Source organism: Micropterus salmoides, unplaced genomic scaffold (genome assembly GCF_014851395.1).
Source record: "Micropterus salmoides isolate LMB-PRFRI ecotype aquatic unplaced genomic scaffold, ASM1485139v1 Ms_hic_scaffold_17, whole genome shotgun sequence".
Classification (NCBI taxonomy): Eukaryota; Metazoa; Chordata; class Actinopteri; order Centrarchiformes; family Centrarchidae; genus Micropterus; species Micropterus salmoides.
This window is the reverse complement of record NW_024040817.1, coordinates 12,356,877-12,384,721: the sequence shown is the minus strand read 5'-3', so window position 1 is coordinate 12,384,721 and position 27,845 is coordinate 12,356,877. Positions and strand designations below refer to the sequence as shown.

At 40.2% G+C, this 27,845-nt stretch overlaps 2 protein-coding genes across 3 annotated transcripts in view; one reads left to right on the top strand and one right to left on the bottom strand.

Moving 5' to 3' along the window:
• LOC119907162 (exostosin-1c) overlaps positions 1-19,901 on the top strand; it is a 92,351-nt gene extending 72,450 nt beyond the window's left edge. For both annotated transcript variants that reach the window (XM_038724799.1, XM_038724797.1), the window contains exons 3-12: positions 4,415-4,508; positions 8,146-8,253; positions 9,812-9,931; positions 12,406-12,538; positions 13,017-13,135; positions 13,388-13,483; positions 13,938-14,024; positions 14,140-14,300; positions 17,792-17,963; positions 18,994-19,901. In XM_038724799.1, coding sequence (XP_038580727.1) covers positions 4,415-4,508; positions 8,146-8,253; positions 9,812-9,931; positions 12,406-12,538; positions 13,017-13,135; positions 13,388-13,483; positions 13,938-14,024; positions 14,140-14,300; positions 17,792-17,963; positions 18,994-19,179 — 1,276 coding nt within the window. In that variant the 3' untranslated portion in view covers positions 19,180-19,901. The remainder of the gene's footprint in view (positions 1-4,414; positions 4,509-8,145; positions 8,254-9,811; positions 9,932-12,405; positions 12,539-13,016; positions 13,136-13,387; positions 13,484-13,937; positions 14,025-14,139; positions 14,301-17,791; positions 17,964-18,993) is intronic.
• A 765-nt stretch (positions 19,902-20,666) lies between these two features.
• Positions 20,667-25,975, bottom strand: zgc:114119 (uncharacterized protein LOC619273 homolog). The gene is made up of 5 exons (XM_038724800.1): positions 25,805-25,975; positions 25,158-25,382; positions 24,150-24,308; positions 23,876-23,965; positions 20,667-21,654 (listed from the first exon to the last, which is right to left on the bottom strand). Exons 2-5 carry the CDS (start codon positions 25,368-25,370, stop codon positions 21,559-21,561), a joined length of 558 nt encoding a protein of 185 aa, XP_038580728.1. The 5' UTR covers positions 25,371-25,382; positions 25,805-25,975; the 3' UTR covers positions 20,667-21,558.
• Positions 25,976-27,845: the final 1,870 nt, after the last annotated feature.

The following is a 27,845-nucleotide window of genomic DNA, read 5'->3' as shown; positions in this document are numbered from 1 at the left end:
TCTGGGAAACGCTGGACAGTGTTTGCCATGAGATTATAATAGCGCGGTTAACCGTACCCGGTTACCATGGTAATTAAAATGTGTATGGTAATAATAACCATCGGGAATTTTACCATGGTTTACCGTTAAACCAGTAGTCGTTTCATCCCTAGCCCAAACTATATAAGTGCTGAAAACAGTGGTTGATTAATCAGATAGCTTATTGATAATCACTTAAGGGGTGGTGGTAGGGCAATGGATAGTGTGAGAGACCTGGGTTCGATTCTCACTGCATCTACATCTACCAATGTGTCTAGAGGCGTGTGACCACTGACATATATAGCAATTGTAAGTCGCTTTGGATAAAAGTGCCAGCTAAATGAGTAAATATAATCATGAAATAAAAGTTAACCAGTTAGATGCAAATTTTGTCAGTCTGCTGTTTGATTCTGGACAGGTAGTTTAATGAGTGATGTGAGTGATCCACAACACAACACGTTTTTTAGGCTGTAAAACCAACACAGTTAGCTGAAAGGCACTAAAAAGCTCCTTAGAGCTGAGGGGAACTGCAGAGTCGAGTGTTAGTTCTGTGTGGGTTTGTCCCTACAAGCTACCCCTTTCATGTACACAAAGTCATGTAATCCATTGTTGATATTAGTAATTAGAATTTGCTCCTTTTTATATCATGGTGGAATAAATATCATTGGGTTTTAGACTGTTGATTGAACAAAAACAACTGATTTAAATATCATAATCAGCTTTAATGAAATATGTTGCTTTTGTCATTCATTCAAATATGATCTTTGACACAACAGTAATCTACTAGTATGTTCTGTAAGGTAATCTAATAAAATCCACATTCACACACAGATCTGAGCACATTCACAATGAGGGCTTCGAGATAACAATAATGCAACTGCCAGCCAGTGCACACAGCATTAGTACAGGTCCGTACGTGTACATTACAGTACATATGCCGTATGAATGCTTTCCCACAATAATATGCAGGTAGCCTAGTGCAGTATAGAATATGAAATAACATGCATACAATCACATACACAGTGAGTCATGTTATTGTTTCCTTTTTTATTATTTCCAACCCCCAATCACAGACTTATTCACTCATACACATTCAAATGCTCAGTTTTTTTCACATCTGTACAGTAAGCTGGAAGGCTGTTTAACCCAAATAAACAAAAAAAAAAAACATTTCCTTATAAAGCTCTTGTTAGAGGTGTGTGATATGACAACATATACTATAAAATTGTATAAATGTGTCAACCATCATAGGATTTGTAGATTATACAGAGATATACCTTTTAATATCTGTGGGTGTATTTTTGAATTTTCTACGGACTGATTATTTGATCATTAAATTAATCGCATCTGTTCTAATGTAGGTGAACCAATCCTTTAACACACACAGACACATTTCACACATAGACAAGGTCATTTGGCATACAATAATCCAGTATATATTTAGGTATATGCACACACAAACTTGCACTGCAACTGATTGTTTTCATGTGGAATCTATATGACAGACACTTGCATTAGCAAAGAAAGATGCTGAGACAAAGGGGTAGACAAGAAGAAGCAGAAGGAGTGAGAGAGAGGGGTAGAGTGAAGGAGAGACACAGCAGGCCTAGTCGTTTGTTGTTAGAAACAAAGTGCTGTTAAATGATTTACTTGTTCCATTTAAGTACAGTCCCTCATTAAAGAACAGCAGCAGGCAGACTGACTGGCTAGACTGCTGGATTGCAGAGAGACCAACTCGTGCACAGACACACACACTACTTCATGCACAAGCGGACTGCTAGTTATGCATCGTCAAACACACCTAAATGCATGCACACGAACACACCCAAACAGCAGGAACAGAGATAGAAGTGGGTCAGATTATCCAGCTCAGTCTCACTACATTTGCAGCATACGAGAGGGTCCCACTGTATCACATTAGATACTATACATGCAGACACACACATAAAGATGCACTGCACTTGCACAGACACACACACACAAACACACAAAACTAGGGAAATATTAATGTATTCTCACACCAACATACCCAAACACAATATTTTACTCGAGGAGAAGTAAATATATTTACCTTTGAATGCAACACACGAATTACACATTTATTTACCCCCTTTGCTCAAAGACATGAATACACAGAGGAGTTGTGCATCTTTACAGATGCAATTTACAAATTCATTTACTCATGCATAGCTAAATTAATGTGTTACCTAAATCCCAAGCTCAGAACAAGATTTGAACACAAAATCCCTCAGAAATACACTGCGTAAATCTCTTTAGCTATCGCTTGGAGATTCATTTCAAATGTACATCAACGCTGGAGATTTACACTACTGCAGATGCACACAGATCCATCACACGCCTACGTACACATGTATACGTACAACAGATATCAATGTGGAGGAATATCAGAGCACAACTGTTGCTAGCGCCAAACAAGGCTGCCTTTCAGTAAACTGATGCTAGTGTTGTGTATGTGTGTGTGTCTATTTGGCATGTTTTGACACATTCAAATTGAATATACGCTCACACAGTGACATCCATTCAGATCTTGATGTCCAGGACTGGGTGTAGCGGTGTTAAATGATGCCAACATCAGCAATGAAATCCCAATTTTCTCACCCAGGGAGCAAAAGAGGCCTGCGCTGCGTCACTCAAGGAGGGTTAAATAAATGACTCAGCGACTGAGAAGATTAATGGCGGGCATATTTTACACTGATGTTCCTTCTGCAAATAAACAAGCAGAGAGCTGGATGCAGAAACGAGGGAGGGTGGTGGAGGAAGGAGAAGAGACAGCAGGATAAGAGAAAGGAGGAAGTGTGTGGTGGGGGTGATGGGATGAGGAAGAGCGAGAGTGAGGGGAAAGTTGAACTCTCCCATAAGAGCCTGTTTGTTTCCCCATCTGTTTACTTCACAACACAGCTCTTTACTATGAGACCGTTATACCAAGCGCCCGTTGCTGTTCCACTTAGCGGATGAAGGCAAGCATTGATGCAGAGGTTTCCATTTGGCTTCTTTTACATTGCACGAGTATGCACCCGTATGGCAGCAGCCAGCAGGAGTAGTGCACTCAAAATTTCATACTTTGGCACGAGTTCAGGCCCTCTTGTCCACAACACAAATCAATAGAGAACAGAGATCAGGGCATATTTACTTATGAGCGCAGTGATGGATATATTTTCCAACATACAGTAGCCATCTATAGTGGTGCCAACATTTCTGTGGAGGGGAAATAAAACTGGGAAGATTTATTGCTGCAGATAATCTGTGCCATTATGACTAAACATCAGAAATGAAAAGCCACAAAAATCCTGGTTTATTTTATGTGTGACAGATGTTAAATATCATAAATCATATGAAGCATGTGCCACCACACTGGCAGGCTGTTTATTAGATGTGACTGCTCTCATTTAGTGTTGCCATGTTCCACAGATCAATAAAGTTTTTTTTTCATTCCTATAATCACTTTGCAGTTTACAAAAATATGTAATTTGTACAAACATTATTCTGTTTATTAGCATATTACAGCATGACTTTAAATTCTTATTTAACTGAGGACAGGCACAACATCTGATTATAAATCTTTTTTTTTTTTAAGAAATACAAATTATGTATATATTTCCATTCTCCCAGAAAATTTTGGTCTATATTTGTTCTGGTCAACCAGAGATCCACTGGTGTTAAGAATTTCAAATATCATGGGACATACAAAATGCACTTTCAGAGACGTAAGAAAACTATCTATTTACAGTCAGATAAGGTCATATATCATACTCTGTTTCTAATACATATTTTCATGCAGTTATAGTTTTTTTTAAATCCAGTTATCCTTCATTGTGGTCTCTTAACAGAACGTATTGAAACAATCATTGGAATGTCTCTGTAGTGTTTTCACAATCTAAACCTTTTGACTTTCTTTAACTATACAGCTCTTAAACGTACCCTTCTTCTATCCATCTTTACTTTGCACTGTTTTACCAAGAGCAAGTAATCAGAGCCACAGCGCATGAATTTAACCCCTTACCTGTTAACTGTATAACATCGCTGGCTCAAGATCTGATGTTTTTTCTGTACTTATTCTTAAGATTTGAATACAATCACATATCATATTAGAAAAACACCTGTTTATATTCAGATATCTCCCTTTTCAGAAACAAAATTGTAATAATTAACAGATCCTTTCAATCTCTCATCTCAGCCCCTGGAATTTGTCTCTGTATACATCATTTTAGCAGCTTTTCAGTTATGTCCTTTATTCTTTTTATTGGGTATTGACTTTTAAAAACAGATTTGTTGTTTTGCCTGATATGCTGTTTTTCCTGCAATTAATTTGAAAATAAAATGTGAAATAGTGAAATATATATGGTTAATGTATTATAATTGTTCTTCTCTTTGTTAGGTTTGATTACCAGGAGCTCCTCCACAACTCCACTTTCTGTTTGGTGCCTCGAGGTCGACGCCTGGGCTCCTTTCGATTCCTAGAGTCGCTACAGGTGAATATATATATTATTCAATGCATTAACGATATTCATTATTAATGACTTGTTAGCCATATCATGCTGTAGTAGAGGTACACGTTTTTATATATTCTCTTCTGACTGGTTCAAAGCAGGTGGGACTCATTTGGTAAAATGTGATGTCATGTACTACCATGCACCACTCAGGATTAATCAACATTTGAAATGAAGCGTGATAACATTTGTGAGGTTGTTTGCTTATGTTGCCAGCACTGTCAACCAAATCTGATCAAACCACACACATATCCTGAGGAGTCCTGAGGAAACAGAGTAGCTGCATTTATAAATGTGAAACTCTTAATAAGTAAAGACTAAGGATGTTTTTTAGGCAACTTTGATTGTTGCTCATTTATCATGAATACATAATTCAGGCTAGGTAAACATAGACAAGCCGGTAATAGCGTGGTGGCACCTCACGTGTACACCTCTGTATAACAATGTAATGTATGTAAATGATTTAGGTTTTTAAGTGCTTTTGCTAAGAAATCTGTTCAGCAGATCATGTAGAACTAGTTACTGTAAAGTTAAAACCACAAGCCTCTGTTCTATGAAAAAAGTACACTCAAATCTTTATGAAATCCTCATGTTTTGGTCATATTCTGAGTGGCATGCTGACAAAGAATCAACCAGGAGCCACTATAATCCCACTTGCTTTTTGGCCAAAATTCCACTTTTACAGTTACATGTCTTTATGATTCTTATTACATGATAATTTTTTCCTGCTTACAATGCAAGGAATCCCGAAATTTTATGATTTAAATCAAAATCAAGTGACTGCTATGTTTTAGTTAACGTCAGTCCACACAGTGCCTTCACATCTAGACTGTGGAGGTCAGACAGAAGCGGTACGTTAAAGTTATTTTATCCCAAAGCCTGTGTCATAACCAATTTCTGATTCAGAACTTCATCTGTCTGAGAGGGCGACTGCCTACCGCGATCAACCCAAACCTCTGCTTCCACTGTCAGTGTAAATGTATTCAGTTCAGCATTGTTCAATTTGTCTATATTTAATGTTATTGAGCAAAATTCAAGATGTGAAACCAAGTTTCCAGGGACTTTAAGTTGCACAACAATGGATAGCCCATCATAAAATCTACTGTAACTTGCACACCGCCATTGATATTATATAATACTGTGTGTTAGCAGGTGTAAATCACTCACTTACTCATAGGCATATTATATAGTAACATAAAACTGACAAGTAATGTGGATTTATATTTTTTATAAAACTTCAGTCCAGCATTCTTCCTGTCTGAGTACTTTAAGACTCTCCAGTTTCTCTGAGGCCCACATAAATAAACTGCTAAAATCTCTACATTCTACATGCCAACACAGCAATCATCAAAACAACATTAGCTGCAGCATTTCCCTTGTTAGAATGACCAAATTACACTTTTTACAGGAAACAGCTTTGATTCAGTGAGATCCAGCTCATATACAGTTCAGTCAACAAGGAAGTGCACAGGATGCAGAATGTTTATGTTCCAGAGCCGTGGTTTATGTAGTCTTTTGGTTATTGACACCTTAATGGTCACATGTGCAAGTGTTTTCCCCAGACCATTGTGTTGTGTTGAGTGCAGATCTAACCATAAAGGCTTTATTTGCTATTTGCTAGGCCTTTTAAACTATAATGGTTCCATTAACACACGGACACGCACATGCGCACACACACACACACATACAGACACACTTATACAAACACTGGTACCGTTCATTTAAGTTCATCGGTGAAATGTGCAAGTACACCAACAATGAAGAAACCACAGGCAATGGAGTGAGAGAACAGTTGAAACCAATCAGTCTGCTGTAGCTCTCTCTCTGCCACCCAAGTCGACGACCTCACACTAATGCAGGAAGCAGTAGTGGCTGTTTTTAGATTTGCCAAACACTGAACTCTCTGGCTGCTACAATGCTCCCTGGCCACACTGCTCTCTGGGGCTATGTGTCTGTGTGTGTGTATAAATGGTCCGGAAGCATCCGTAGGAGTGGCAGCCTGCCCCACCGCTGATGTCTGCTGAATGGACAAATCCACACACAACCCACTTGGCTTGGCAGCAATCATGGTCCCCTTCTCCTCCTGTCTTCTTCCTTTGTCCTCTCTTTCTCTCTCTTAGTCTTTTTCCTCCCTGCCATCCTCTCCCTTTTCTATTCGAGGCACTTCGAAGATTTTTCGGTTGTGTGTTTTTTATTTTTTATTTTAGTGCCAGCCAAGTCCACAAAAGAACTGGCAATTTCTAGTGTGGTAGGAAACGTACTGCCAGCTTTCCAATATACACACAGACACACATTTGCACACTTCCCCACATACACATTTACTCAAAGCCTCCCCATTTTTGTCTCCCAATGCAAACAAACCAAAAACAACTACACAGCACATAGGCTTTCATATTCCCCTACCTCCAGGCAGGGAGGGCTTGAAACGTTTGAAACTCGCCCTCAGAGTGCCTCATCTCTTGGGTAGAAGACTCAGGCAAGCCTCAGGCTGGATTTCAAATTTAGAGGCCTTGAATTATCACTCTGGGGGTCTTCGTGTGACCTTGTTGTAACCTGGGGCTGATTCTGACACAAACACACACACATACAAGTCGGCCTATTTGCTCGAGCGTCCTTCAGCAGGTCTATTCTCACATGAAATGCAAGAGCCTGAAAGACCCGGTGGGCCGGAGACAGTGTTTGATCTCCACCAATTCGGCTGCTGCTGCTGTTCTCTGGTGGTTTAATTAGAAAAAAGTGAGAAGAGAGAAAAAAATACCCAGACCTATCAACACTCCAGACCACAGTGAGTAGCAAGAGGAAGAGGGCTGGATGGGATGAGAGTGCAGTGGAGAGAAATGGGGGGGGTGGCACATGGAGAGAGACTGATCCACACACAGAGAGGGGGAGACCAGAGGAGGGCTTGGAGAGCAAAAAAAGTGGAACAACATCAAAAATGTGTCAGTGAATGAGGGGATAAGGCAACATCTAAAATCAACTTCAATAAAGCGTGATGCCTCTATGTATGAACCGGTTCCTTCTTATTCTCCCCCCATCCTCTCATCCCTCGCTTCAGTTTACCTCCTTCCCTGCATGTGTCCCCTCAGTGGTTGTACCTAATTAGTACACAAAGAGTCTTCCCTGTCAGCCACATCTGTGTTTGCATGTGTATGAGTGACAGTTATTAACAAACCTCCAGAGCTTCCTGGGAAAGAGAGTTATGAGTTATTACTCATTCCAGCCACCCTATAGGGGTCTTACGCATTCAAACTCAGCTGCACATATATTTACACACAAGAGCATTAAACACATTATCTGCTCAGCCTCGGATATCGCAGTGCCAAGTAGCTGGGACAGAGCTCATACAGATTGTATTATATTCATGCAGCTGTGGTATGTCATGTTATGTTGTTTACTGCCAAAGAGGAGCCGGCTGCAAGGGAGGAACCCAACCTGCAGCTCATCACAGTTAAAATAATATATGTGGAATTTTTCACTGTGCTCTACGTGGTATCAGTTGGTTTATCAGTGTCACTGTCTCTCTAAGACACTCTAAATGTGTGTGTGTGTGTGTGTGTGTGTGTGTGTGTGTGTGTGTGCGTGTGTGTGTGCGTGCGTGCGTGCGTGCGTGTGTGTCCAGGCGGCGTGTATACCAGTGCTGCTGAGTAACGGTTGGGAGTTGCCGTTCTCTGATGTCATACAGTGGAACCAGGCGGTTATTGAGGGAGACGAGAGATTACTACTACAGGTAACACACAGAGGCATTTGTCCAAGGCCCCAGCATTCCAGTGGACCATTACTGTACATTAAAATAAAAATCAACTTGGAAAATCCCGTCACCAGCAGGTGTGGGTACAAAGAGCAATCCAACATCACAGAACAGCCACAGTGAAATACATTTTTATTGGTCTTTAAAAACAGAAAATCACTGTGATTGGTTTATTGATTGTTTTGGGACATCGGAACAGCAGATGCCTAAAGGTATGACTCTAAACCTATTGAAATAATTATTAAAGGGTGATGACCAGGTTTTGTGTTAACATACCCAAAAGATCAGTAGATCAGAAGATTTTGCTTCGATTTTGGGTCGCTGTAGTGCATGGGATTTGTCTTATATATAAGGAAAATATGGAAAGTAAACCTCAGGAAAACCAAGCCTAGCCTGGGCATGACGTAAAGACTTTGGCTCTCTATTACCCTTATCAAACAGTGTGGTTACAGGTTAGGGCCCTTTGAGATTAAACACCCATAGAGGTTGTAATCCCGCTTCTGTTCAAAGGCACTCGCCTGCTCATTCTGTGTCTGTATCTCACACACACAAACATCCACACAAATAAACACAATGAGCAAGCAAAGCCGGCTCACTCTCAGCTACAACCTTTATCTCTCTCCCTCACACAAATTATATTATGTCTCCCTTTGCATTGATCCGCTTTGATCTCGACCAATAGAGGACACAAATTGGCATTCAGCTAATGAACAGGAACAAGCTCCCGAGAGCTCAGACATTTTCAAATTATGGCAGAATTGGATTGAATGAGCTGCCCTCATTAGTGGCATTGCTGCACACCTGCAAAACATAGAAACACACATATAACATACACAAATATTCACAGTGAGGAGGACAGACACTAAGACAAATTGAGGACAATGCTATAGTGAGGCTGTCCTTCAGATGTACGGGGAAAGAAAGGGAGAAAGTAGGAAGGATAGGGAGAAAGAGAAAGGGGGAGCTAGGTGAAACTAGGTGAAGTATTGAAATGAGGGGAAGGGAGGTTATGTTAAGTGAAACTGAGAGGTTGAAAGAACAAGGACAAGAAAAAAAAGAGAGAGAGCAGCCCCCTGGCTTCTTTAACTGGCGCTCAGTAGAAAATGTGTTAGCTGTATGTTTAAAAACAAACAGGTTTAAAGGAGTCAAGCTCACACTTTTCTCAGTTCAACAAGGCTTTTTTCCACTTGATTAACCCGCTGAGCTTAACTCTCTAAGTGATTGAATCAATTTTGGTGATTCACTTGAAACCCTACCCTAATGTAGCCCTACTAATTAAGGTCTAATAGTCTGAACAACAGACTCCAAATCAGCTCTGTGTCAAATGTTTTTTTAGGGGGCCAAATTAAGCAATCACTTGATCCAGTTTACACAGGTTTGAACACTTGCAATGCAGTTAGCTTCTTTTTTTCTTGTCCAGTCTATTTTAAGAGACACGACTGAGAGAAAAACAAGTAAAGCTCTCACGTTGCTCTTCTTTAAAAAAATATGTTTTTCCATGTCTGGATCTTTTACTCTTGTCATCTTTTGTCCTTAGGTGCCATCCACAGTGAGAGCAGTAGGGAATGAGAGAGTCCTGGCCCTCAGACAGAGGACCCAGATGTTGTGGGAAGCCTACTTTTCCTCTGTGGACAAGATAGTCCTCACCACACTGGAGGTCAGCCTCAGCATTAACACACTCAGCATAAAGGCTTGGTCACAGAAAGTGGCACAATGAAATTCATCCACATGTCTTTGAGTAATATGTGGTTCTAGATGCTTGGTGATGTAGTGATTACTTGCAGGTCTAGATGGTATACTGTAGCTGGTGAGCTAACTGCTAACATGCTAGCCAGCCAGGAACATGCTGGTGCTAGTCACAATAGCTTCCAGAGTTTTCTATTATGTGCCGTTTCTCCTCCCTGGAATTTTTTCTTAGGATCGTAAATTATTTAATTAAAAAAATAGTTATTGTCCAGGGGGAACAAATTTGAGCTGGACACAGTTTGTTTGTAGCCTATCTGGTTTCACTTGCTAATGAAACACTTAAAATACATAGCCCTGCAAAAGTTGCTAAATGAAGCTATTTAAATTGAATGAAATTCAAAGTTAGCAGTGCGTGTAACCATCTTGAAATAACGGGACGTTTTCCTGTACTTTACATACTTCTGACATAGCGTGAATGAAGAGATTAGGGCTAATTATTGAATTGCTGTAGCTGGCAAACTAAGTGTCAAAATGCTAGCCGGCCCGGGAACATGCTAGTGCTCGTCAGTCACAAGCTCCCCGAGCTCCTACACTGGCATTTGGTTCTCGGGATTGTACATGAAGAGTTTTACACAAGAGGGGAAAAGCTCACATGGTTCACATAGTTTACTGAAAAGACGTATTTACACCATTGAGTCCTTTTGGATAACGGTTTAAAAATAATTCCTCTTCTTCTGGAGCAGTATATACTACAATAGAGGAGGGTTAAATAGAGAATTCCATGAAAGCGGATAAGTTACGATAACTTCCTCCATTTCATAGTCTCCAGCTCTCTTAAAGGATAGCACTGTGAAGATGCTTTGCTATTGGTCAAAAATGTTAAAGGTTAACCAAAATTGAACTTCATGCAAAATATTCCACTGAATTGATTTATATATTAATGATTTGCTGGTCTTAAATCTAGTAATATGTCAGTAGAACTTTGACTGCATCAAATCATATCAAAGCTTTGTGCCACTGCTCTGAATTCTGTCCATCTCTCACAAACATGATTGGGAAATGTTGCTTTTGGCTGCTGAGTATTGACTAGAAACCTAATGTCTCTGAATATGCAGCGTTTCTGCTACCATACACTTCTGGTCAGGAATGTGCAGCAACATCTAGTGAAAACATCTACAAAAAGAAGCCACTGCTGTAAACACAGGTTTTCTGTTGAACACATAGTAGTTGCTGCCTCTCTGTGGTTTACTGCCTCTGTGCTATCATCAGTCCTCTTTCACAAAGGCTTTCAAAAGAGTTTTCACATTTGAATCAAACCACCCTTCTATCATTATGATTATGGGGTTAGATCTTGGCCCATGGTCCACATTCTACTCTTTTACTATCTCAGGTGTGTTGTACGGTAGGTCTATGGAACATTTCAAAGCAGTCCACATCCGATCCACCTGAAGTCTCAGAGAAATCCCCTAATGTATAGAAATGATATATCATTATGTTGCAAATATCAGTCTCAACCTGCTAGTTTCTGCCTCACTGCTCGCTATTATCAGACTGTGAGAGATATTTTTTCAGCGCTACAGATCAGATTCAGAAATAGTTGAAATATACTGAAATATACAGAAGAAACGGATTGCTGCTAGGATTATTGCCCCTGATTTTCACAGTTCTAGCATCCAGTCTTGCTCATACATGTATTGTTCTCTGTCTGCCTTTTCACCATTCTGTCATTAAATAAGCTGAGAAGAGATGTGTTTTAAATGTAGTTGCTCCAGCTAAGAGAATGTCATTTGAAGGTTAGCCCAGGGGTTAGATGATGCATGGAAAGAAATAACAACCTCCTTATATGAGCAGGTTTTGCACACACTGCCAATTTTAGCACATATAAATGTGGGGAAACAACAGATTTAACCCTTCTGAAATCTGAAGAAATCACACAGTAGGCTTTGCACATTGATGTTTATAAAGGCAAGTCTAGCAGCCCCTACTGTATTTGCTGCTAGGGATTTATGCTAAAGATAATAAAGGAGAGGTTCTGGAGGTTGATGATAAGCTGCTTATATACATACAGCTTGCAGAGGGGAACCTTTCCCCATGGGAGACAGCTGTGCAGTCAGCCTGAGGTCAGTGAGGCAGAAGGCTTAAGAGTGGATGCCAGAGTTGCTGCTGTGTGGACACCTCCTGTTGGTCTAAAATGGGAAGTACACAGAGCATATCATCAGGGATTGCTATAATATGCAAACACAAGTGTGTCAGGTCTTGAATTGCAGTGGGGTTTACATGAAGCTCCGAGACTCTCATCCACCGGCTCAGAGGGTGAAAAAATGAATGTGGTGCAGGCTTATACTAGATGAGCACAACAGCCACTTCACAACACAAGCGGACATGTTCTCTCTGCTTCTCACATTGCAACCCTCATTTAACCGCATCCTTTTTTCCCCTCCCCAGATCATCAAGGACCGTGTGTTCTCTCACATATCGAGGAACAAGTACATGTGGAACTCCCTGCCAGGAGGTCTGCTGGTCCTACCAGAGTACTCCACTCACCTCACACATTTCCCTTTCTACTACCTGGGATTAGGTAAACAAACACTTCATTTAAATGAGTCTGCACAACATGCAAATCTTGATTTGCACAGGATGGTGATGAGACTATTATGTCAGAGCTGTGGAGGTGGAGAAAGAGAGTAATCAAATTTCAACAAATCATAATTAAATATGCACTAAAGTCTGTATTAGTTTTAATTTTGCATTTTTTTAGCAATGCTAAAATACATGTTATAAATAAGGTTTGTTATTATTTAAAGCCACTATGTGTACATTTTTACATGACTTATGCCTTTTTTTAGATTTTTCTAATGGCATATGTTTTTATTTGTAGGAACAACTGGTCTATATGTCAACAGCATGTGTTGCTCACTACCACAATGTCTTGATACCATACATTGTTCTCATGATGATGATGGACTAATACAGATACACTTTTATGTGTTTCTTGTATAGAAAAGCACCTAATAAATATTCAAACTCTCATAATATTTTTTTGTGACCTTGTTCAGGGGTCAGTCCAGGTCAAGAGTTCACTGCTGTCATCCATGCTGTCTCCGCATTGGTCTCCCAGTCTCAACCAATAATGAAGCTGCTTCAGGTGGTCTCTAAGTCAAAATACTGCTCACAGGTGAATAAGACAAAGACATTATGAAATAATTAAATAAAATGTAGCCACAACCATAAACTTTTAAAACACTGTTTTAACATATGTCTTCCACACCATATACTGAAGCTGTGGAAATGAGCTGAACTTATTTGAATGAGGAAGTGTACTTTTGCCAACCCTACCGGTTGATTGATGGCAGCTGCTATTTCTGATAAGTCTAATGTGTCTATCTGTGTATGTGTTATGTAAAACCCCCCTCCCCTGCTACTCTAGATCATAATTCTCTGGAACAACGAGAAGCCGCCACCCAGTCGGAGCAAATGGCCTCCCATGCCCGTCCCCCTTACTGTGACAGACGGCAGGAGGAAGGTGAGGCCCTATGACACTCACAACTGACGCTGAAGCCCACACCAACGTCTGAGTGACAGCATGACAAACTATCAGTAGCTCAGTCTGTTTATGTATCTTTCTTTCACTCTCTATCTCTGTTACTCTATTACTTTGGTCCTTCTCCTTGATGTGTATTCTCTCTGTCTTTCTCCAAATCCGTGTACATCTGACATGTCCACCGATCCGTGTGAAGTTCGCTTTCACAAATGTCACTCACACTGAACATTTCTTCTCTGTCTCCCTTTCACTGTCTGTCTTTTTTTTTTGAGTCCCAGGGCAAAATCTATAGTGATTCACTCATCTCAGTCACTCAGCATGATTTACTGTAACATGATCGCGTCTCACTCATTCTCAAAATATCTCTAAGCACAGGGCAGATTATATATAGTCCACAGTATCAGAATTAAGATTTACTACTGTATTTTTCCCTCAGACCACCAGTCGGTTCCTACCTCATGTTGCCATAGAGACAGAAGCAGTGCTGAGTCTGGACGAGGATACAGTCCTGTTGACCAGTGAGGTGTGTGTACACATGTTAGTAATGAACACACAGCAGAAGTGCACACATGTAAAAAAAATCAATATTCTTGCAAAAGTTGCAACAATATCTAAGTGTTCCATGTCTCCACTTTTAGGTGAACTTTGCCTTCTTGGTGTGGCGGAGCTTCCCTGAGCGGATCGTGGGCTACCCTCCCCGGAGCCACTTTTGGGATCCCCTGAAGCACGCCTGGGGCTACACCTCTAAATGGACCAATGACTACTCCATCGTGCTAACTGGAGCTGCCTTCTACCACAGGTACACCAGGAGACTGTAGCAAACTAAACAGAAAATGCCATTTAGAGCTACTGTACAGAAGCGTTGCTTATGAACATACACAATATGAAGGCTGATGGGAGTATAATTAGTTTTTTAGGTAGTTAAAATTATTGATGAAATTTTTAAGTGGCATCACGGGATTATAGAGGTCAGGATAGGTTAGGATTCATCCTCAGGAATCATTAATGCCTGTACAATATTTCATAGCAATCCATACTAGATATTATGGTCTGGAGCAAAGTTGTGGACTGACCGACTGACCAATGTTGCCATCCCTATAGCCACATCGCTAGCTTAGGCTGACACAGGATGTAGATCTGCATACTGTATATATACTTTGTTACTTCTTAAAAGCATGCATGCATATACTGTGCACACACCTACATTTACACACACATACAAACTCGACATTGATGATGCAACTGACATCAAAATAGATTGCAGGTTAAAACAGGTCAGGTTAAAACAAGGGACAACTTGATGAATTGCACCAGCAGCAAGCATGGCTTGGATCTCAGCGTGAAAAAACTGAACGGGACAATCAGACCGAAAGAAATAGTATCAAGGATAATTATGTGTATGTGTGAGCAAGAGAAAAAGAAAAGGAGAGGGTGAATTGCTCTGGGATTACTTCGAGCAGTTTGATTAATTTGAAAGGCCTGAAGTCGATATTTGCAATGGCAGAGGGATGTGAGTTTGTTTACAATATGAATGTAATTACTCCACAGACAGGGCACTTTTGAAACCATGCGACATTTTGAAACAAAGTGGCCTTTTTTGGCAGCAGTTCCTATGGAAATGCATTTTTGTCATGCTAATTTGAATCTTTATGGCCTGTAGGTTAGGCCCGCTGATATTTACAAGATCCATCTGCATTACCTCAAACGCCACTTTAACAGAGAAATGTCAATGAGTAGTCAGTTAAAGCCTGCATTTCTCATAGTCAGAACCCTCAGTTTAGTCTTTTACATGCAAATAATGTAATTACTTACTGTAAGGGAAAGTGATGTGGCACAGCAAATGGCTTTTCCACAATAAAAAAAAAACAAACATTAAGTATGACAAAATCCAATAGGAAAAAGCAGCAACTTCCCAGAATCAATTTCAACAAAGTTACATGTGGTTAATGTTGGTGCATAAGCACAATTCAAACATATTTAAAAGAAGACAGTGACAGGTGCTAAAACTGACAAATGTCATGCTAAATTACCAGCTGCACTAAAGTTCTCAGTCTTGAAAACTGAAGGAATAAAGAACATGTACACTGTACTACAGGGATTTCGTTTGTTGTGCACTATAAATATGAAATTCCACTGGCTAAATGGTTAACTTGTCCCAGATACATATCATCAACATGCCCTCACCGGCCACTTTATTAGGTACACCTGTTCAATTGCTGGTTAACACAAATAGCTAATCAGCCAATCACATGGCAGCAAGTCAATGCATTTATGCATGTGGACGTGGTCAAGACAACTTGCTGAAGTTCAAACCGGGCATCAGAATGGGGGAGAAAGGGGATTTAAGTGACTTTGAACGTGGCATGATTGTTGTCGCCAGACGGGTTGGTCTGGCTATTTCAGAAACTGCTGATCTACTGGGATTTTCACGCACAACCATCTCTAGGGCTTACAGAGAATGGTCTGAAAAAGAGTTAATATCCAGGGAGCGGCAGTTGTGTGGACGAAAATGCCTTGTTAATGTCAGAGGTCAGAGGAGAATGGGCAGACTGGTTTATCCTGTCAAACCTTGAAGCAGATGGGCTACAGCAGCAGAAGACCACGCCGGGTGCCACTCCTGGCAGCTAAGAACAGGAAACTGAGGCTAAAATTTGCACAGGCTCACCAAGATCGGACAATAGAAGATTGGAAAAACGTTGCCTGGTCTGATGAGTCTGCATTTCAGCTGCGACAGTCAGATGGTAGAGTCAGAATTTGGCATAAACAACATGAAAGCATGGATCCATCCTGTCTTGTATCAATGGTTCAGGCTGGTGGTGGTGGTGGTGGTGGTGTAATGGTGTAGGGGATATTTTTTGGCACACTTCGGGCCCCTTAGTAGTTGCATGCATTGTCTGAATGCAACAGCCTACTTGAGTATTGTTGCTGATCATGTCCATCCCTTTATGACCACAGTGTGCCCATCTTCTGATGGCTACTTCCAGCAGGATATGCACCACGTCACAAAGCTCAAATCATCTTAAACTGGTTTCTTGAATATGTGGTGGAACGGGAGATTTCGCATGATGGAATGTTTCCAACACCTTGTTGAAAGTATGCTACGAAGAATTAAGGCAATTCTGAAGGCAAAAGGGTGTCCAACCTGGTACAAGCAAGGTGTACCTAATAAAGTGGCCAGTGAGTGTACATCACACCATCTACTCTTTTCTTTTACCATGCCTGCTGCCATCCTGGTGCTGGTTGCCTGGCCTCCACCTGTGATGAATTATGTAGATATCTCTTTATGCTGTGTTACACATTGTTTAATTCTTTATTTTTGGCTGATGTGTTTTGTCTATAGAGATTTATTGTACTGTGAGTACAAATACAAGAGGCTAAAATTGTGATTAGAAATTAATAAGAGACAGAACTTGGTTTCGCACACTGGCAAAATATTCCTGCGAGATGAATAGAGCAATGTGTAATAGAGGTGCATGATGACACAATAACAGCTTATTTCTTTAAATCCTACCCTTTTCACCTCACAGTACTTTCTCCTTTTCTGCCCAAGAATGATTTTATACCATAATGTGCCATAATCCTGTAGTTTTTAATTGAAAAAACAAGCCCTTCTAAAGCTAAAGCAAAGCCTTAAGAAATAAAAAAAAACAAGATGAGTATTGATTTGAGATGTCACCAGCCTACCCCTGGTAACACTGTGATTAATGGTCAGGAGATAAAAATCTTGACTGTTATAAGACATTAAGTGTACTTTTGATAATAATATCTACAAGAAAACACAGCAGCGTATTTTTTGTTTGAGAAAGCTGGCTAGGTTTTAAGTCAACACATCTTTGATGTCATGCCAGAATCAGTAGTTACATTTTCTTTTATCAGTTGGTATTCTTCTCTTGCTGTCAAACAGAACTAAACAGGGTGGTGAATGTCTGCAGCAAAATCACTGGTGCTTAAGTCACCTGAAAAGTCTATCCGCTCTGTTTCACAAACACTTTCACAACTAATTTTATATCATTTAACTTCACTTTAATTGTTTTAACTTATATATTTCAAGTCCTATTTTGTATTTATATATTCATGTATTCATGTGGGAATTGAAACTGTGATATCCGTACTAGTTATTGGAAGTAATTAGTGACTACCAAGACTGATCAGATGTCGTTTATCTCCTCCGAAGTGCCGTAATATGTTTACTGTCATTAAGAATACCCTGAATTCAAATGTCCCATCCACTTTTTTATATTTTAATGAAATAATACACATGCCTGTATAACACTTTGACCTGCCCCACAGGTACTACCACTACCTGTTCACCCACTACCTGCCACAGTCTCTGCGGACTCTTGTGGATCGCACCTCCAACTGTGAGGACATCCTGATGAACTTCCTGGTCTCTGCTGTAACCCACCTGCCTCCAATCAAAGTGGCTCAAAGGAAGCAGTACAAAGAGTTGCCCAGTCCACAGGTAGGTAGCCGTTTGTCTTTCTCACTTGTGCTATTGACACAAATATCAGTTCAGTAGGGGCCTTTCCAAAACTGCTTGCTCCTCCCTCTCCCTACCTACTTCCACTCCGTTTGCGTGTTCATGCGGAGGGTCCGCCACATTGAGTGGCGTCCAAAACCAGTGAGAGCAGAGTGGTAGTGGGTTGTTAAATCCTCAGATGCCAAGTGAGCACCGATGCTGTTTTGTTGAAGGTGTGTAACAAACACCCTTTGCTTGTGTTTAATTAAAAAGGGGTCTTGTCAGATAGACAATAAAACTGTTGTTATTGAATTGTATTTATCTCATGCGAAAATAAAATAGCCTACATTAAAGGACATAATAGAACATGGCATAACTATATACACAGGGGGATCAGTAACAAGCAACAAAGCCATTAAAGAAAAAGTCTTTATACAACTGTTTTAAATACTTCAGACTATATAATGCTTCAATATAAGATTTGATTTATATTGAAATGTTGCATTTGTGAATGTAATATTTAATGAACGAATGAATGAAGTGTTATTTAAAGATAAAGAGGTTTAAATATATAGCCTAGGCTTTTCTTTACAATGAATATCAATGTTTTCATAAAAGAATATAATATTTCTTTTTCATGATGATGTCTAAAGTCACGTTCTTAAAGAAATTTGACACAAACACAAACATGGAATAAATGACAAATGCTTTCAGTTTTGTTATTGCAAAAACCCCACACTTTTCCTCAACATCAATCCTGAATCTTAATACAACTGTTTACTTGATACACATATTATAGCAGTGAGTAGGCCTAGGTAACAGCGGTAATGTCAGATCCTATTTACACTGGGGGAGGGTAGTTCATCAGAAAGTTGTCGCTGTGTTTAAACCCTACGCGGGTTAGGGAGCTCGATTTGGCTGTGAGGGTGACTCCGACCAGAGGACACTCCGTGTCGGAGTGGAAGTGGCGAGGGTCTAGTTTTGGAAAGGTCCTAGGTGACGGTTAATGACAGCGTGTTGTTCTACCTCCCAGGGTGCAAAGAGTGTCCCCTGGGCCAACCCGGAGCACTTCAACCAGCGGCAGGAGTGTGTCAACACCTTCACCAACTGGTTTGGCTACATGCCTCTTGTCCACTCTCAGTTTCGCCTGGATCCCGTGCTCTTCAAAGATCAAGTTTCTGTCCTACGCAAGAAGTACAAAGACCTGGAGAGAGCATGAAAATGGCGGACAAAATGGACAAATATGCTGAGAAGCATAAAGTCTGATCTAGTGGCCTTTTGGACAAACAAATGGACCAATCACAGGTGGACAGTCAAGATGGGATACTCTACGCTGTGTGGGATGTGGACAAAGTGGCAGTGCGGTCCATTTGTGACATGGACAAAGTACAATCATCAGACAGACCCTGGTTGACTGTTCTGGACTATAAACACATTAATGTGAAGAGAAAGGGGCCTATAAATGTTTGAATGGAGTTTCAAATCATTCTCGTACCTCCGTGATACAACGGAGGAGGATATTCAGGGGCCTTGAAAGAGTCCCTGCGATTTAGGCTCTCACTGAGACAGGACAATCTCTATTATCCAAAGAAGGTTAACGTCAAGGGCAACTGGACTGAGTTGACGATGCTAACCAAGTTAACCTTCTTTGGATAACTATGACCTGGATGACTGAGAACCTTCACAGATGACAATCTCTATTGGACAGCAAAAAAAGGAACGCGTGTGAACACTTCAGATGTCAGTGCTATTGCTGTGACAATGAGAAAGGAATGACTATCTCATGCCAGAAGCACCTGAGGGACTGGCATTGGTGCCATGCACTCCAGCTGTCAAATGTGTCTCAGCATTTCTGTGCAGGGACTGTTGCCATGGAAACAAATCATTTCACATCAAAATGCTAACTGTAAAACCAATAAATGATTTATAAATGCAAACTCATGGTGCTGCATAAAGTTAAGAGTTTCTTTTCACTACTTTGCACTCACCCTCTACTTAAAGAAGCACAGGACATATTTTCAGCAGACATGAAGGAACATGATTGTCTTATGATCCATTTTATGACTCTGCAGTAGTAAAACATATCAGTGAGGCCAAAAGTAACAGCCCACATTTGATCCTGTAACTCCACCCATTTTCTTCATATGTTGATCAAGTGAGGAATAGGCAAGAGACTAGATTTCATTCTGATCCTGTGTACATATTTGAATGTACTGTACACTGACTATCCATTAACAGGTCCATCAGTCTGTTACTGTAACTAACTAATCACATACATTATCAATTAATCTGGCAATTAATTGTTTGTTCTGTAAAATGTCAGACAATAGTAAAAAAAAAAAGTGGTTCATTAAGGTCACATTTTCAAGTTGCTTTTTTCTAACCAACAGTCCCAAACCCAAAGGTATTCAATTTGCCTTTATAGAACCACCAAATGGTCAAATCTGAGAAGTTGAAACTACTTCATTTATAGCAATTTGACCAAAGATGGTGGATAAGCCTTGATGTACTTTTTATATATATATATATATATATATATATATATATATATATATATATATATATAAAATCTCAATTGTGAAGGAGATCATGCATTCCCACATCGGCCCCTAGGGTTGAAATTTAACACAATGGAGAGCAGACTGCAAAGTCTGAGATGGCCAATCCTGTATTTTAGAAAGCGACTTTAAAGTATATGTTCAGAAATTTTGTTCAAAAAAAGTTTATTTATACAAAACAGAAATCTACCCAGTAGGCCTACCTTTTGTCCCCCAGTTTACAAAAATAAATTCATAGGCGAGCAAGTCTCGACACAAGCAAGGCAAACGGGTTCATTTTTCTAGCACTTGGGATGCTAATCTCATTAAGCACATGCACGCACGCGCACACACACACACACACTTATGTTCGAATCACCTGAGATACATAGCTGCCAAGGGGCTAATTTGAATTCTGAACCCATAGTGTTTTTACAACTAACAGAGCATAATAAAGGCAATTGTTCCTATGGTAAACACAGTCATAAGATCAGCGTGTGTGCTTTCTGGAAGAATTACCTGCAATGAATTTAAGTCTGTCTGGTGTCAAGTCAGCACCTGGGGGCAAAACAGCATTTATATGGTATTTTAAGAAAACCTTTGTGTTGTTTTTACCTGAGGCATTACAGGTTTCTACTCATTTAAACAGTATGAGAACAGGAGTCTATAACATATCTGAATAGACACAGCGACAAATAACAATTGCAGAATACTTGGCAGACAATAACTGTGTTGTCTGCTGCCTTGTACAAAAAGAGAACAATTCTTGGAGCTGGAGTGTATCAGGTTGACACAAGCTTATCCTTTCCTATTTCATTAATAGTTTCCCCCTCAACAACTTCAATATGATACATAATAAACAGCAGATGTTAGGTGAACTGTGAGTGAACTGTGAGTTTCAGTGACGACAGGCCAACACAAAGGAGGTGTACCTAACTGGAAAGTCCCATATTCAAATTCCAACAGAAATTCCCTTATTTCACCCGGTCTTTGACGTTATGCAGTGCTTGTGTCTGTGAAGGAACGCGTCTCTTAAAAAGAGAGTGGCTCTAGTGGAACTATCATTTCCTGAGCGTCAGCATGGCGTTGACATCCCAAAGCAGGTTCCTCATCTGATCCATCAGAACCTTCATCTCCTGGTTCTTCTGACGTACCTTCTGCAGGTGAACCACAAGACACACAACATCCATTAGTAAAACTCGTTAAAGTGCATGAGCCATAGCTTTAGCATTTGTCATCCTTAAGCAATCAGGACAGAAGCTAGTTTACTCACTATAAACAATCAATAATTCATACATATTTACAGTTACACCTGCTGGAGGAGATCTCTCTCTCGCTCTCTCCCCCTCTCTCTCTCTCTCCCTCCCTCCCCAGGTGCTGGTCATATAATTCGAATATCATCAAAAAGTTGATTTATTTCAGTAATTCCATTCAAAAAGTGAAACTCTTATAATGTATACATTCATTCCACACAGACTGATATATTTCAAGTGTTCATTCCTTTTATTTTGATGATTATAACTGACAACTAATGAAAACCCCAAAATCAGTATCTCAGAAAATTAGAATATTGTGAAAAGGTTCAATATTAAAGACACCTGCTGCCACACTCTAATCAGCTAATTAACTCAAAACACCTGCAAAGGCCTTTAAATGGTCTCTCAGTCTAGTTCTGTAGGCTACACAATCATGGGGAAGACTGCTGATTTGACAGCTGTCCAAAAGACGACCATTGACACCTTGCACTAGGAGGGCAAGACACAAAAGGTCATTGCTAAAGAGGCTGGGAGCTCTGTGTTCAAGCACATTAATAGAGAGGCGAAGGGAAGGAAAAGATGTGGTAGGAAAATGTGTACAAGTAATAGGGATAACTGCAGCCTGGAGAGGATTGTGAAACAAAACCCATTCAAAAATATGGGGGAGATTCACAAAGAGTGGACTGCAGCTGGAGTCAGTGCTTCAAGAACCACCACGCACAGACGTATGCAAGACATGGGTTTCAACTGTCACATTCCTTGTGTCAAGCCACTTTTGAACAAGACACAGCGTCAGAAGCGTCTCGCCTGGGCTAAAGACAAAAAGGAATGGACTGCTGCTGAGTGGTCCAAAGTTATGTTCTCTGATGAAAGTAAATTTTGCATTTCCTTTGGAAATCAAGGTCCCAGAGTCTGGAGGAAGAGAGGAGAGGCACAGAATCCACGTTGCTTGAAGTCCAGTGTAAAGTTTCCACAGTGAGTGATGGTTTGGGGTGCCATGTCATCTGCTGGTGTTGGTCCACTGTGTTTTCTGAGGTCCAAGGTCGCAGCCGTCTACCAGGAAGTTTTAGAGCACTTCATGCTTCCTGCTGCTGACCAACCTTATGGAGATGCAGATTTCATTTTCCAACAGGACTTGGCACCTGCACACAGTGCCAAAGCTACCAGTACCTGGTTTAAGGACCATGGTATCCCTGTTCTTAATTGGCCAGCAAACTCGCCTGACCTTAACCCTATAGAAAATCTATGGGGTATTGTGAAGAGGAAGATGCGATACGCCAGACCCAACAATGCAGAAGAGCTGAAGGCCACTATCAGAGCAACCTGGGCTCTCATAACACCTGAGCAGTGCCACAGACTGATCGACTCCATGCCGCGCCGCATTGCTGCAGTAATTCAGGCAAAAGGAGCCCCAACTAAGTATTGTGTGCTGTACATGCTCATACTTTTCATGTTCATACTTTTCAGTTGGCCAACATTTCTAAAAATCATTTTTTTTGTATTGGTCTTAAGTAATATTCTGATTTTCGGATACTGAATTTGGGATTTTCATTAGTTGTCAGCTCTCTCTCTCTCTCTCCATAGGCACACATAATATCTCAAAAAACAACATCCTTCATTTGAAAATGTGCTTAAGCTGATGCATGATTTCTGCCTTTCACCTATGCCACCAAGGATACCCGTGGCCTGTGTCAGCACTGCCATCTAGAGGCATTTTCAGGGGACTTTGAAATCTAGATATCTTGCTCAGTGTTTTCAAAGTGTCTTTCAAAGCCTTATGGGAAGACCACTTTCATTTTTTAATAGCAAAGAAAAAAGAAATGTCACCCTGACCTGCCAGGTAGTCATATTCACTTCAGTTCATTTCATTATCCCAAGTGGGAAACTTGACTTGCAGTCAAGAAGAGCAAGTACAAAAACAAAACTACAAATTCTAAAAATGTGATCAGTACATACAGTACACTAAAAACACCCTAAAACATAAAACTCTCTCTAAAATGTGAGGTTTCCTGAGACGATTAAGCCGGGTTATTGTAGCAGGGAACAAAAGACTCCAATGCACAAACTGTGTATGAAGTAAGTGCTAATTATTACTTGTGGCAAAAAGAAAACAGGAGCACACCTCTAGAACTTCTTTTCTCTCCTGGTTGACAGCAGGACTGCAGGGCTCCACTTTGACAGTAACCAGCTCCTCCCCAACATACGGCAAAAGCTGAGGACACAAAATACAATCAGAACAGTTTTTCCCCCTCCTGTCTATGAATGCACTGGGTTTTGATAGTGAAAGAAGGCACAGTAAAACAAAAGGCATGAGGTACATGGACAATTCTGCAAATTATTATTATTTCCTAAACAAGCTGAATATTTGAAGCAGAAATATAAGGCTCCTTCCTGACCTCTGCTGGCCCCTCCTGCAGGTCAGAGGTCATCTCCACACAGCGTTCATACAGGAGCCGGAGCTTTCTGAATAGCAAGGCGAGCTGCCGTAGGTGTTCCTGGAGCTTCCCAAAGCGGTCCTGGTACATTGCCTGACTTTGCGTCACACCATTAGGAAGCTACATCAAAGACACACCTCATTAGTTTTAAGTGTCGTTTACATTTTTGGTTCAGTTGGCAGTATAATGTGCAGCTATCAAGACTAGTTGGTATGCAGAAGCCAGTATTAAAATGAAGTTTACACTTTACTTGTTCTTGTTTACTCTCAATTTCCTTTAAAGTAAAAGGTTGATATTGTAAGACACTGTTCAGAATTTCTCTCTCTCACTGATTTTTAAAGTGTATCATATTTAAAAGCATATGGATGGTGATGTGTCAAGCCTGAGTGAAATGCGAGACCACACATTTTTTGAGTACATGGTCCTGATGCTGATCTTTTGCTTCGAATTTTTAGTGCAGTGAAAAGACTTGCTCAGTGTAATTGACAAGGACAAGCTGGAAGAGGCGAGTTATACAATGAGAAACACAATGAGACACAAATAGAGGCACAGATCAGGTAGAGATGGAAGGATGAGTAAAGACAGATGCTGACAAGCATGCCAAGCAGATTGAAAATTACTAGAAGTGCTCAGATTCAGACGTTTGAACATCTACATTTTTTGTGGAACTCAATCTGCTGGTGTGGACCGTAAATGATGGTCAGAAGTTTCACAACATGCAAGTAAGTTGGCCTTGAGTTGAGGTTGTTTTGTCACAAAAAAATATACAAATCAATTATGAAAATAAGTATTCCCTTGAAAAATTATTACAAAACCTCAACAAGAATCCTACAAGAAGGTCTGTGCTGACGTTTCCAAAACCAGGCATTCACGCCATAACATCTTCTCACATTGAGATTTGGGACCCATTCCCTGTCCTTTCCAAACATTATCGTTACCTAACTTGGCTAACAGTATTATGTCCAGTACCTGCGTAGCTCGTGTGATCTGGAAGATCTCCATGGTGCGAGTGACAATGTCCTGGACAGTCTCCTGTCCGATCCGACAGAGGAACACTGGAGAGATCTCTCTCAGGGCTCCCTGAGGGGGCATGGGCTGCTGACCTGGGGCTGATGCAGCACTTGGGGGCATGAGGGGCTGCTGAGGCGGCATCCCTGGCTTCTGAGGCAATGAAGCTGCCATCACCACACCAATCTGCGGGAAAGGGATGCGACTGAGAGAAGTAACAATAAAGGCGACAGCGTCTAAACACGTTGTGACCCCGGTACTCCAAACTTATTCACTAACGTTTACTAACGCTAGAGTAAAAGTCGAGTATTTCCTGAAAGTGTAACGTTAATGTTAACGTTTCTCTACCTACAAACGTTTTAACGTTGCACAAAGTGTTATTGATAACACGACATATCAAAACGTCTACTCTTGTACGCACTAACTTAAACTAAAGATACTAAATAAACAACATATTACTGACTGACTTCTACTGAACAAAGGCTAATCTTGTTGGCTAAACAGGCTAGCCTACAGAATATTATGTATAGCTTCATTCAGCGGTAACGTTAAGCTAGTTAGCCACTAGCCTGCTAGATAGCTAACAGCGAGTGCAGAAAACCGCTTACCTAAATGAACTTCCTTTGGTTATATGTTGTCCAAATGTCTCTTATTCGCTCTAGTAATAGCAAAATATTAATGTTTGCTTATTTATTATTTTAAATAAGACATAATGAGACCTTTCATTTAATTTCTTTCAGAAAGCTCTGCACGTTATTGTTTTCATTGCGTCACTTCCTGGCAAGAAGTATATATTTCCCACCACTAGATGGACACAGTGGTTCATGAGTAAATGTACTGTGAACACCAACCTTACTACAGGACAACACAACAATCTTGGAAGAATTCAGTATTCATATACTTAACAAATAGTTAGAATATTATTACAAGGCTACATTAGATGACATGGTAAATACTAAGCAACATTGAGTGTGGCTACTATTAGTAAGTGAGACTGATAGATTCTACAAATATTCTATTCTGCAAATATTAAGAGCCATAACCTTATTTGTTTAATGTAATTTGACACCATGGTCCTTAAACCAGGTACTGGTAGTTTTAGCAATGTGTGCAGGTGCCAAGTCCTGTTGGAAAATGAAATCTGCATCTCTATAAAGTTGGTCAGCAGCAGGAAGCATGAAGTGCTCTAAAACTTCCTGGTAGACGGCTGCGTTGACCTTGGACCTCAGAAAACACAGTGGACCAACACCAGCAGATGACATGGCACCCCAAACCATCACTGACTGTGTGTAATGTTCTAGTTGTCAAATCCCATTCACAGTTCAGTGACTAAAACACTGTAGTTACACAACCATTGATACTTTATTATGGGATTTTTAGTCAACTTTTTGACTTTTGACCTTCCCAGAACCTACTAAGATATGTTTACATAGCTAGATAAAATAAAATACATTCACGATATAATCTAGCATGCAGTAATAGTACCAATAGTAACAGACGTTTGGGGGTTAAACGACAGTCATGTGAACAAGACTTAATGCCTGGCTACCCCAATGAGATTCAGTAATGGAAAATCACCTGCTTTCTTTAATTGTTAAATAAAGTGCGGCTGATGTAATCCTTGGTTTACGCACCAAAGGTTGCACTCATGGGCCTGAAGTCATAAGGATGTACATATTGCTTTCAATGTGGTGTGGGTTGTACGTCAAAAGGTATTTGATAAAACTAAAAGGCACCTTGTTTAGTTTTAGAATAGAAAAAAACCCCATGTTTTTGCATATATTTTAAATTTCCTCCCAGGTCACAATGGATCAAATTAAGCAGAATGCAAATAAACTGGCAAGAACCGAGAAAAGAAAAAAGAAAACCTTGAACTTTGATTGTGAAGCTGAAATAAGAGCTATTTTACTTTTCCCTGCTCTGTGTCACTGCAATAAATCATTTGTATAATTTCAAATTATTAGTGTCCTGAGGGAGATTTGGTTTGCAGACTTCCATGACAGACAGAAGTCACAGGAAGACATAGTGATAATGTACAGCAGGGATCAAATAATTAAGCATTAGATACATTTGAACATTTTATTTTATTTGGTGGTAATGTTCACAGCAAAACCTCTCCACTAAACTCAATTAAACCAAAAAAGGTAAGCTGTTAGTATAGATTGTATTTAGTTTAGTAACTAAATGTGTTGATAGATCTTCAAACGTATACCGATACATAAAACTATACTCATACCTTTTAAGCAAAAGGTAGACAACTCTGCAAGGGGCTTAACGATTACCCTTAGTCTATTTAGAATTTGCAATATGCACAGTACAGTCTTTTTGGCCCCATTAGTGCCAAAGACCATTTAGAGTTACCAATTAACCTAGGCCAAATAGGCCTACCTGCAACACTAAGGACATTCCCATGAGCCTTAGCTGTACTTTGTGTAGTGCTAGCAAAGACTGTATAAAACGAGTGCTAGTTAGCAAATGCTAAGCATGCTAACATGCTAAACCAAGATGGTGCACATGGTAAACATTAACATCTGCATGTTAGTTATGTTCAGTAGCAGCACATTCATGAGGATGTTGGCATGGTGATAAGGATCCTTCCCCAGTTAATGTTTTTCTAACTTTCATTTGTCTGTTTTGAGTTTTGAGTTT

Bases quoted from the DNA above. Each gene is read 5' to 3' on its own strand.
- zgc:114119 (XM_038724800.1), bottom strand. From the start codon at position 25,370: ATGGCAGCTTCATTGCCTCAGAAGCCAGGGATGCCGCCTCAGCAGCCC. The intron at 23,966-24,149 runs GTCAGGAAGGAG...TTGTGTCCTCAG, and splicing joins TGCAGGAGGGGCCAGCAGAG to CTTTTGCCGTATGTTGGGGA. The intron at 21,655-23,875 runs GTGTGCTCCTGT...GTTCACCTGCAG, and splicing joins AGAGAAAAGAAGTTCTAGAG to AAGGTACGTCAGAAGAACCA.